General features: G+C 36.9%; 1 protein-coding gene across 1 annotated transcript; it reads right to left on the bottom strand.

Moving 5' to 3' along the window:
• Nucleotides 1-5,123: 5,123 nt before the first annotated feature.
• On the bottom strand, nt 5,124-10,722 carry LOC141637281 (uncharacterized). Its single transcript, XM_074446840.1, has 3 exons — nt 8,026-10,722; nt 5,799-6,114; nt 5,124-5,637 (listed from the first exon to the last, which is right to left on the bottom strand). The coding sequence occupies exons 1-3, from the start codon at nt 8,559-8,561 to the stop codon at nt 5,374-5,376; spliced, it is 1,116 nt and encodes a 371-aa protein (XP_074302941.1). The 5' UTR covers nt 8,562-10,722; the 3' UTR covers nt 5,124-5,373.
• Nucleotides 10,723-12,045: the final 1,323 nt, after the last annotated feature.

The raw sequence follows: 12,045 nt of genomic DNA, 5'->3' as shown, positions 1-12,045 counted from the left end.
TCAACGGTATTGTTTCGAAAGAGCACGGAGTTTCGAGTACTCCAGATGGCCTGAAGAACACAACAGAAGTAAAGCAGCAGCCATTTTTGATCAGACGCCAAAGTTTGACGATGAAGATATGACACGAAGTCTGCAATCCAAGAGATTAAGGGAATAGATGGGTTAGCTATGGTGTTGATCCCAAGGGCGGATGCTTTCCAGACATGTTGGGCAATTACACAGGACCGAAATAAATGCTCTTCTGTTTCAGGGGAAGTCCGACATAGTTGACATACGGAGTCAACCGGCACATGTTTTGATATCAAATTATCGCTTGTTGGCATAATGTTGTGAGCTATCTGCCATAACATAATTGAGATCCTTGGCGAAATTCCTTTCCGCCCTACATGCTTCCAAGGAAAGGTATGGACAAATGAGCGGATACAGCGGGCAGCTGGAGACTCTGACCATAGGAAGGAATAGCCTGATCTAGCCGAATAAGTGCCATCTTCCGTATATTTCCAGTAAAGAAAGTCGTCAAAGTTCGGAGCAGGTGGTTCCAAAGCAATAATTTCCTTTGCACAATTGGAGGAAAAATATCGGAAAACCATGTTAGGATTCCAGTCACCCGATTCCAGTAAGAAATCGAAAAGAGACGGTGCAGGATCTGGAACTGGAGCTGTAACCACTACTACAAATCCAGGCAACTACAACGCCCCTTTAACAACGATTATTCACGAAAATCACAATAGACGTTGTAGAATGTATGGCGCGAATTTTACTAAAATCAATTACAACGGGTATGGTTATAAAAACCGTTGTTATTAGTTTTAACAACGGGTCACACATGCACAACCGTTGTTAATAATTTGGCGCAAAATTGGCGCAAAGTTAGTGAAAAGTAATCACAACGGTTATTTTTGAAACCCGTTGTTAAAACATATTTCACAACGGGTGTTTTTTACAACCGTTGTTAAAACATATTTCACAACGGTTGTTGTTTAATAACCGTTGTCAATACCTTCCATACTATAAACCACACAAATGTAAGTCTGCTGCGACCACAAAACACAACCCTTAATACACAAACACAAACACAGCAGACAAACAAACACAAAACACATACACACTCTCTTTCTCTCTTTCTCTATTTCTCTCTTTCTCATCGTCGCTTTATCTTCTCGTCGTCACCGTGATTTCATCGTCTATTACGTTCGTATTTATCGTGTAAATCTCGCCAATCCTTTGTTAGTTTCATCGTCATTATTTTCTTTTTCTATTTATTTCTTTTGCATGTATGTGTTTTTATCGACCATTATGTTATTTGTTTAAGTATTGTTCGCATAATTAGTTACTAAAACAATGAAGAAGCAAGATGAAGAAGTAAGATAAACATAATTAATATATATATATATATATATATTTATAAATACATAAATTAAAAAAAAATTACATATGTAAAAATGCAATTCTTATATTTTCATGGAGGATCTTATTGTGCTCTATCGTATCCGTCCTCTCCTCCTTGGCTATTTGGAGGTTCCGTTCAGCAGATTGCTATATCGTCATATAGCCGCAATCGCTCTTGCTCCGTCAAGCCATTTTCTTTGGCGTGCTTGATGCGGATCGAGCTTCCGCAAGGTAGCTCCTGAAACTTTCCTCAATATGGAGGAACCGGCGGATGAAGTTGTTGTTGTTCTCGATCATGGTAAGAGTCTTTAGGATGAAATCATTCATTTTCTTAGAGTTTTTGAGTTTGATTTGAAAGATTAAGTAGAGTTTGTTTTAACATTTAGAGTTTGGAGATGAATATATGAGATAATGGAAATGTTAGTTGAGATATGCAATGTATTTATACTAAGCAATGTGTGGGTTGAGTTAATTGCTTTTTAATTAATATATATGTTAGGAAGTTGTGCCATAATAATCATCATCATCTCTCTCAATAATGCAGCTTCAAATCCTATTACTAACCCTTCTCATTCCATATTATCCGTTCATATGTACAAAGTGATGTCGGTAATAATGCATGCATCGAATTCTAACAGCCGTAATTATGCATGCATCTAGTAATATTTAATTTAATTTTTTTTATTTTTTAAGAACAAACAACAACGGTTATTGAGAAACAACCCGTTGTCTTTAGTTATAACAACGGTTTTGTATATTACAACCCGTTGTTATAACTTTCCCCCCAAAATTGAGTCACACTTTCCACAACGGGTTTTTATACATAAAACCGTTGTTAATAGTTTTAACAACGGTTTCGTTAAGTAAACCAACCGTTGTTAAAACCTTCTACAACGGACGCTTTAACAACGTCCGCTTTTTTATATAACAACGGTTTTTGACCGTTGTTATAGCCTGTATCTGTAGTAGTGAACAGATGGCAGTTTACCATTCATCCAACGACTGGCCAAATGTCTACTAAATTTCCATTACCAAGCTTCCAACAAATACCGTTTTTAGCCGCACAAACAGCTTTGCAAATACCAGACCATATAAACGACGGTTGAGAAACCCGAGATGTAGCTAAAGGGATAGGCAAATCTCGGCCATACTTTGGAACCATATATCTTGCCACTAGCGTTGTTGGCTGTGAATGGATACGCCAGAAATTATTAAGAAGCAAAGCTTGACTGAGTAGGTGGGAGTTTTTGAAACCAAGACCTCCATATTCTTTTGGGGCTTGCAGTACACTTTGGGAAGTCCAGTGTATAGACTGCTTATTCCAATCATTACACCACCAGAAAGCCACCAGCAAGGCATCTATTTTACGACACACACAGAGAGGAATAGGTACCACGGAGAAGACATGATTCACAGAAGCAAGCAAAATTGCCGAAATAATTATCAATTTACTTGGTTGGCTAAGATGGAGAGCAGACCAGGATGCAATGCGAGTAGTCATATTATCAATATAAGGAAGAAAAAGCTCAGACCTTTTGCGAGGGATATCAATAGGAACTCCCAAATAAGTACCAAAAGTCGGCACATGAGTCATCTTCAAAATAGAAGTCAGATGCTCTCGGTAGTCCGCAGGTGTATTCGGGCTAAATTTAATAAAGGACTTATTAAAATTAATCATTTGACCCGAAGCCGCTTCAAAATCCTTGAACAGGTCATGTAACAACTATCAATGCGGTGTGCATATGTATACAGTATAATTTGTTTAGGGAATTATTTATAGACACCAAAATTTATCTTTTAGTATTTAGGATATCTTTATGATTTTGAGATAATTATCAATGAATATTGTGATAATATCTCAGATACTCTAGAATATTATTTTAGCTTGCCTTCCAAGCCATCTCCATTATAAATATACCGAATTACTTTTTCACATGCGGACTTTACTCTTTCACATACATTTTTCCTTATCATACCCTTTCCTAAACCAAGACAACAAAATCGAATGAAATTGATCTATAAACACTTGAATAATTGATTAATTCTCTAATTAGTAAAATAATTTATTGTTTTAACAATTATTAATATGTTTTGTTGAAATTATTAGGGCTAATTAATTAGTGAAATTAAATGTTACTTGTTTATCAATTTTTATGAATGAAAGCGTGAGATGGTTTGGATAATGGACGGTGGTTCTGGCTGGTGTGCAGCGGTTAGGGGTGGTGCGTGACGGTGGTGTCTAACTGTCTAAGGGTGGTTTATGAGGACTGTTCGTGTGTGCGATATAAATGACGGTGAACAGACAACAAAGAACCCTAAAATACGTAAATTAGCCGACATAGAAAATTTGTTTACACATCCTATTCAACAACCCAGCTAGTCTTGCTGAAGACGGGTCGGAGCAAGTGACGGGTAATGCCACTCACAAAACGGATAAGGGGGATAAGGTGGGGGCACCCCTATGTGCTTCCCTCTCTTCTCTATTTGGGTCATTTATGAGAAGAAATGGTATCCGTCACTCCAAAATGACGGATACGTGCCGTCTTCAATGAGATTTTGTGTCAACCAAATTAGCCGACATAGAAAATTTGTTTTCACATCCTATACAACATTTCATTTATGGAAGATAACGTGTATACAAATCCAAAATTTCATTGATGGAAAATCTTGTAATCCATTAGGCATAGTGAGTAGGTTTTCAGAATCAATTTTCTTCTAAATAATTTGCATAGGATAGCTGATTGCTTTGTATCGTCGTATGTGCTTAGAAGTTAGAATGCGTCTTCAAAAAAATGATGCTCACTCCAAGGTCGGCCGGCAACATAACTGATGGTGTGGAACGGAGGCGGTGTTAATGGTGATGAGAGATAAGGGAAGGAGAAAAGAATCAATTGGGTGAAGGAATGAGAAAAATGATAAGATAAAATTGTAAAAAGCGTATGTGAAAAAGTAAAATCCATATGTGAAAAAGCACATATAAATCTTGTCTATAGGGTTTAAAGAAGAGCAGATGGATTAAGTCAAATGACCTTCCTACTACCAAATTGTAGAGAGCATATGGAATAAGTCACAAAACGACCCATAACCCCCATACCCCCAAAACCATTCTCATCCTTACCCCCCCTTACCCCCAAAACATTAAATCAAATCCCTTAGAGATGGAATCAAGAGACTTACGTTACGCTAACCTTCAATCTTTCAATAATAAAACTCTTATTTTTCGTATTATTTTTAAAACGACATCATCATCTCCCTATGAGATTAAGTCGATAAGATCCTCGTAGGCCGTAGCACTATCAAAACCATAAATCCCTTAGAGAAGGAATCAAGAGAGTTACAGAAATTGTAACTTTCAATCTTTCAATAATAAAACTCCTCTTTTTCGTATTATTTTTGTGCTCTTTATTTATTTACTGTTGTAGGTTCAATTTTTTATTGTTAACACTATCAGTAATCAAAACTCTAGTAAAATTTGTTATATTGTAAAAATACGACGGCACGTTTCAAATTATGCGCCTCAGTTAATAGTAGCTTAAGTGACTTTCGTATATATATGTATACAATGATCTTACGTAAAACCGACTGGACTTTCATATACTCCTGTGATGAACTTAATTATAGCAGTACAAACTGCAGAGTTATCCAACAGACAGCCTGAAATTCTCTGCTTCCATTTTTTTGTTTCCACCATCTTGTGTTTCAGGCAAACTCATATAGCAGGTAATACAAGATACAAGCAAACTGTCTTGACATTTCATTGACCTTTGTCATCAGAAACCAAACTCGACGATCAATCCATTTCCAACCTCACATTAACTCAGAAGATTACATGAGTAGAGAAACTATACACACTAATCTCAAAGTGCAGCTTATAACTGACTCGATTCACTAAGATCGACAACTTAAACGTAGGGAGTACCACCAATGTGTCCACTAATCTCAAAGTGCAGCTTATAACTGACTCGATTCACCAAGATCGACAACTTAACGTAGGGAGTACCACCAATGTGTTCCTGATGACGATCTAGACAACGTAAACACAAGAATTTTGTACAGGAAGCTAAAGATTACTATAATCAGTATTTGATCAAATAAAGATATGGTCCTTGTAACTTTTTTGGTATAACCCAAGTTCAGATTTAAGGGTGAACATTTGATCTCTAAGGAGTATGATGCTTCTGTCCCGTGGAGGTTTGGATCGAAGATCAATTCACCAGAAACAGCTTTGAAATCTCCTGCACTCCAATCCTGTCATCAACAACGCTGATTTCTTATCAGATATATTACTCCGTAGGTTCTAAACAGAAAAACCCGAATCTCTGTAGTTTTGCTTTCAAACATGGTCAAAAACTTTAAGATCCCTAGTCGTGAAGAATAAATGTCAATGTAAGGGAAAAGAATGTGTTTACCATTAGTTGATCCCCAACGGTGACGATAATAGTGTCAGGGTCTGTGGTGAAAGACAGCGGGCCTTTCTCGGTCTGGACATAGAACTCACCCTGCTCCATGGCCAGGTGGAGGCTCAATGCATGGTCATACGACTCATGAATGTCTTCGTTAGACACGAGTAAGCTAGGATGTGTATCATTGTATCTGTATAGGCTGATAATCGATTCTCTCTCTTCAATCTTCTTCTCGAAGCGGTGGGCTGAAAATTTGGAGAAAACTTCTGCTAATTCTTCTGCGATTCTATCGAGTTTCCTCACTACACTTTCCATCTTCCGGCTGCAAGATAACATATGAAATTTATAAGTAACATCGGATTTTGTTTTTTTCCTGGAATCTATAAGCTATACATCAAATGATAGTTTAGAAGAAGTAATGCAAGCACTCTATTAAAACCAGACTAATGACATATCAGAGACAGATGCTAGGGTTTTCTTGCCTCGTAAAAAACCAGACTAATGACACATCAGAGACATATATTGATAAGTACCGGGAAAAAAAAAAAAGAGACGTATATAGCTGACCAGAAAAACAATTATTTGTTCGACATTCTCAATATAGTGGTGTACCAAGCAAATTTGGGATATGAGTTACAGAAGATGTTATAGTAAAGAGGCAACGGGGGGGTCACGAGGATCAGCACGGGTCAACACAGGTGCCGTAAAAAAAAAGAGCCTGTTTGTATTTTCAACACATTTAATATGACTTTACATCCAACTGCACAGGACAACAAGAGTCTGCCTTGTCACATAGTGACCAATACAGAGTGTAGCTGAAACTCATGAAACTAAGAAATGCGCAAAGATTTCTGCATGGAACATATAAGGCTGAATACATTCATATTCTTGGTAGAAACTTGAAATATAGTCACATGATAAAAACGAAAAATAAAAAATTCTTCAACAATGCAACATTTTATACAAGCTAATCTTCGGATAATGTCGACAACCAATATAAATTTCACCAAACCAAAATTTTGATCCAAAATTTTAACTAAAAGGAATTGCAACTAGCACTTGTTAAATGTCAGTCCCAAAATAAATCCTATAGACAATGAAACATTCAAAACAGTTCACTAATTCCTATAGACAGTGATGCAGCAGGGGCTTAGCATAGGTTGCCAATCTTGCCATCGTTCCTAAGCAAGGACTTAGCGCATTTAGGATTTTTTTTTTATGCGTTATTCCTCCCTAACATTAAATCCTGACTCCGTCTTGTGTCAGGTTTTCTTAAACAGTAAACTAGGAAGCAGTAACTAATCTATATACACATTTTCAATACAGGTTCCATTCTGGTCATTGGTCAATCAAAAAACAATGTTACTTCTCCGCCATAGACAACACCCTACTAGAGTTATATTCAAGCATACAATTCCTCAAATTACATTAACACAACAAATTGTACTGAGTATTTGTGAAGAATCCCATATTAACCCACATGTTAACCCACATGTGAGTGTCCCACATTTGAAGGAGAAAGAGAGAATGTACCACTTCATAACCAAGGGTTTACTCCTCCTATTGCCAATTGGTTTTAGGATGGAACCTCCCTTATGTTGTTAAGTGGTCCGTCTCTCCTCCATTCGGGTAAGGCCCAGACCCATTTGCATGATTTAACATGGTATCAGAGCCCAAGGCTAAAGACCTGGGTATGATGATTAACTAGGCCATTGTTTGCCAGCTGGAGCCAAGGCTTTGTGTACCTCTTATTTGGCCCAGTAATTCCATCTGTTGATGGCTCCGTCTGATTTAAATGGGCCTCACATGTGTGGGGAGTGTGAAGAATCTCATATTAACCCACATGTGAGTGTCCCACATTGAAAGAGAAAGACAGATTGTACACTTCATAATCAAGGGGGTTACTTCTCCTATTGCCAATTGGTAAGTGATCCGTCTCTCCTCCATTCGGATAAGGCCCGAGCCCATTTGCATGATGATTTAACAGTATTTAATATTACATCACCTAACTTTACCTGGGAGAAGTCTAACGCAAATTAATCCTTAATAAAATTCTCATCATAATTGGTGCATAAGACCGAAACAAATATTCGATAATAGAACTTAACTACTACTAAATCCTACCTGAAACTATTGTATGCATACAACCAAACTATTAACAAAACACACAATAAAATAAATAATATGGAGTACGTTGTAGATATAACCGTCTCATATAAGTTTTTGCAGGTACCTAAAGTCACGATAGCGATCTGAACCCATAACCTCCCTAGCCCAAAGCAACATAGCCTTATCAGACCTAAACCAAACAAACTCCTCCCTATTACCAACCCTATCAACAAAACTCCTCCTAAATCTACCCTTCCTCTCATCCAATTTTCTAAAAAACAACTCAACCTCAGCCCGAACCGATCGAACCTCCTCCCGACAAATTCCATGCCCTCCGATCCGAACCACCCCAAACTCCTGGGCAGACCGTACCAACCTCTCAATTGAATTCCCAACGCGTGACGCCAACAGCCGGTAATCTATCTGGGCTGGCACCCGGACCCGGCTATAATCCGGCATCCTCAGGTAGGGTATTTGTAAATTTTCGTAAAAGTAGTCATTGAGTTTTCGCTCGTTCATGGCGCCAGACCGGGTTCCTTTCCCGGTAGGGATCGGGGATGGTGGTGGGGCGAATCCGGTTAACGTTGATCGGGTAGGAGATTTATTACTATTATTATTGGTGGTGTAATGAGGTTGATGATGTGGGTTTGACGACGACATTGTTGTATGACGAGGAAATAATGAAATGAAGATGTGTTGTTTTTGTTTATAATTTCTGTTAGTTAGTTATTAGTTATTAGGGAGGACAAGATGGTGGGATTGAGGGAACAACGTGGACCTCCACCTCTCCACACTTTTTTTTTTGTTATGTTATGTTATTGGATTGTTATGAAATATTAGAGTATAATATTATATGGATGTTTATATTTTAAAATATTACAGTGTATTATTTCATGGAAATTTTAATTTTATTGTACTCCCTCTGTCCCGGTCATTTGTTGTCCTTTTCTATTTTTGGGTGTCTCAGTCATTTATTGTCCTTTCTATTTTAAGAATGAACTTGATGAATAATTTGATAATTCTCATTCAATTTGTTCCACTTGTCATTTTGTTATTGGTCTTTTCCTCTTTCCTTGGTCTTTGTGCCAAAACGAAAGGACAACAATTGACCGGGACGGAGGGAGTATATGTATATGTATCGCTCATAATGGATTAAGAGATAGTTCTATCTCTCTTTTCTTCTCTCTATAATTATATCTTGTCTTTATTTCACAACTCGTTATCACCACGAGTTTCTAATCATTCAATCAATTAGATCTGATAATTAGAAGGTTCATACCAGATCTTATTATATTATATTATTCGCTAATCAAGGTACGTTTTCGTCATAATCCGTAATTATTTTTTAAGATGTACATGTTTAAGCCTGATGTTTTGTTCATACAAGTATGATTCAATTTTGTTGATGTAAAGTCTAAATTGACTAATATAATGCGTTTTCTTTAACATGTACGGTATTCTTATATTTACTATAAACTAGTCATTATTTGTCTTAAATAATCAATGATACGTATTCTTTAAAACGCTATGCATGCAATTTATATTGAACTTCTTGACTTTAACAATCTTGAGTTTTTCGGATTTGGGTATAACTATTGTCTTGATGAATTGAAGTCCATATTCATGTGTATTTTATCAGTTAAATCATATTATAAAATTCAGGTTATAAATTTATCAGTCTTGTAGAATTTAATTTTTTTTATTGGACTAAAATTTTTATATACCTGGTTAACAAGTCTTGAGAAATGACATATCATATAATTTTGGGCCTGAAATTCCAAACTATTATAAAGATGAGCAGATATGTCCCTATTATAACTTTGGCCAAAAGTTCAAAGTTTTAAAGGTGTAATAATTTAACACCGTCTCATCTGTACAATATATATTCATATTGTAAAAGAATAAGTGGCCCAAAGTTCACATGTAAACAATAGTGGCTAGAAGTCCACATCTACGATTTTATGAACCGCATTTGAGTTTCAAATGGATAAAGCAGTCTTTATTAAAAGGAATATTATTTCTGTAATTTGAGTCATTCATTGAAATGAATGTGACATCCCATAAACACTTTGCCTGTAGAAGGAGTTGGGGATATGGCATAAAAATAAGACAAATTGATGCGACCTATATTGAGCCTAATAATATGGCATTTGGTGAGCCGAGTAATGGGGCCTTAATTGAGCTTACAGATGTGACTTTATTTGAGCCAAATTTATTTAGTGAATGAAAATATCTGATGAAATTCATGTGAGACTCATATATGCTCGAAATTCGATATGACAAAGAAGGAAAAAATATTTACGGTTAAAAATTTGACATTCACAATATGGCCTGAAGTTCATAGTGTTTGCGAGATAATGAAACTATGACCCAAAGTTTATAGAGTTTACAAAAATACTGAAATTATGACTGGTTTAACCGACTGAGTAAAGGGAAATCATTTCTTAATCTGTTATTAAGAATTCGAAATTATGTACAAAGTCGTATGCAGCAAGAGCCAAGAACCAGGTCAATGATGATCAGGAAGCAGGCAACAGTCCCAGGCACACTAGCCTATTAACAACCACTGCCAGGCCTGCTTTGGGAGGTCACAAGTACCAGTACAAGGTGAACCACCGGCTACCACCTTGGCCAGCTGAAACCTTGATCAACTAAGATATCACCTAAGAACCAAAGTCAAGGCCCCCTACTGCAGCCATTCGTCCTTATACTCCCAGCCAAGGCAACACAACAGCCTAGGAAGCAGCATGTCACTATTGGTGCAGAATTTCTGTTGTTTTATTGCAGTATTCCTTTAAATCATTTTGTCATCATTGTAAAATATTTCCATCACTTTGTTTATGTCCTAAGAACTAATCCTGGTCCTTGGATGAGATTTCTAGGTTAAAATTTGTAACAGATTTCCAAGAGGGAGGCATATATAAGGAACGTCCCCCAACTGCATTGAGGCAGCTTTTGATGAATATTAAACCTGAGTTTTCTCTCAATTTTAAATCTCTATAACTTGTGCCTAGTCTGTAGTTAAGAGTCAGGTCTATTAACATCTTGTGCTTAGACAGTAGGTGTTGAACAAAGTCTGTTAGTGAGGTTCATTCAGTCCTGTGCTCAGACTCTGGATTGTTTGGCTTTGCTGTTAGCTTGAGTTGGTATTTATCTGTGCTTGGCTGTGATAAATTCCAGTTTAAGTTGTCCAAATTGTTAGCTTGCTTCCCTGTGAAGATTTGTGGGATTTAAGTTGATAATTATATCCTTTGGTCCTTGTTCAGTTCAAACAATAATCCTGTATCAGAACTGTCTGACTCCTTCTGTTAGACAACCTTGTTTAATCATCTAAAAATACTTAGAATGCTTCAAAATTCTTGAAATTTTAATGAGAGTTAGTTTACTCATTCAACTAATTTCTCACCAAATTTCATGATTTTAGCAGTCCATTTGATAATTTAAATCCAATTCCGAAGTCTATTGCATTCCTGGGAAATTTCAGGAATCTTATCTAATCAAAGATTGAGTCTTTGTATTAGACCTGGGGGTTTGACATTGCAATTTGGTAATCAGAGTAAGGTTTAACACAATTCCACCTTTGTGCTAGTCTTGGATTGATAGAAACCGTGAGCTCATTATCCCTACCTACAACAAAAACACAAAAACAACCATGAGTGAAGAGAGACTTGCTTGTATTGAAACAGGAATATAAACTCTTGCAGGGAATGTGGACACACTACTCAATGTTGTCCATGTAGTGATGGAGAGGTTTCCAAACCATGATCCAAGAAGACAACCACTTCCCAGAGGAAGAGGTAGAGGCAGAGGCTTCTTTATGGGAGCAGGGAGAGGGCACCCACCACATGGATATGAATCAGAATCTGAGGAGAGCATCAGAACACAAGAGGAGGTTCCTGAGCACACAGACAAACATCTAAAGCTAGAGATCCCTAAATTTTCTGGTAGCCTAAATCCTGATGATTTATTAGAATGGAATAGTGATATTGAAACACCAAAGGATTAGAGAAGGGAAAGAACCACTTAGGTCTTGGTCTAAGCTTAAGAAAAAGATGTTGAGTAAATTTGTCACCAAGGATTATACTCAGGATCTCTTTATTAAGCTGTCTAAACATAGGCAAGATGAGAGACCCATTGAGACCTA

This window comes from Silene latifolia, unplaced genomic scaffold (assembly GCF_048544455.1).
Source record: "Silene latifolia isolate original U9 population unplaced genomic scaffold, ASM4854445v1 chrun_scaffold_16, whole genome shotgun sequence".
Taxonomy (NCBI): domain Eukaryota; kingdom Viridiplantae; phylum Streptophyta; class Magnoliopsida; order Caryophyllales; family Caryophyllaceae; genus Silene; species Silene latifolia.
This window is presented reverse-complemented; position numbering and strand designations above follow the sequence as displayed.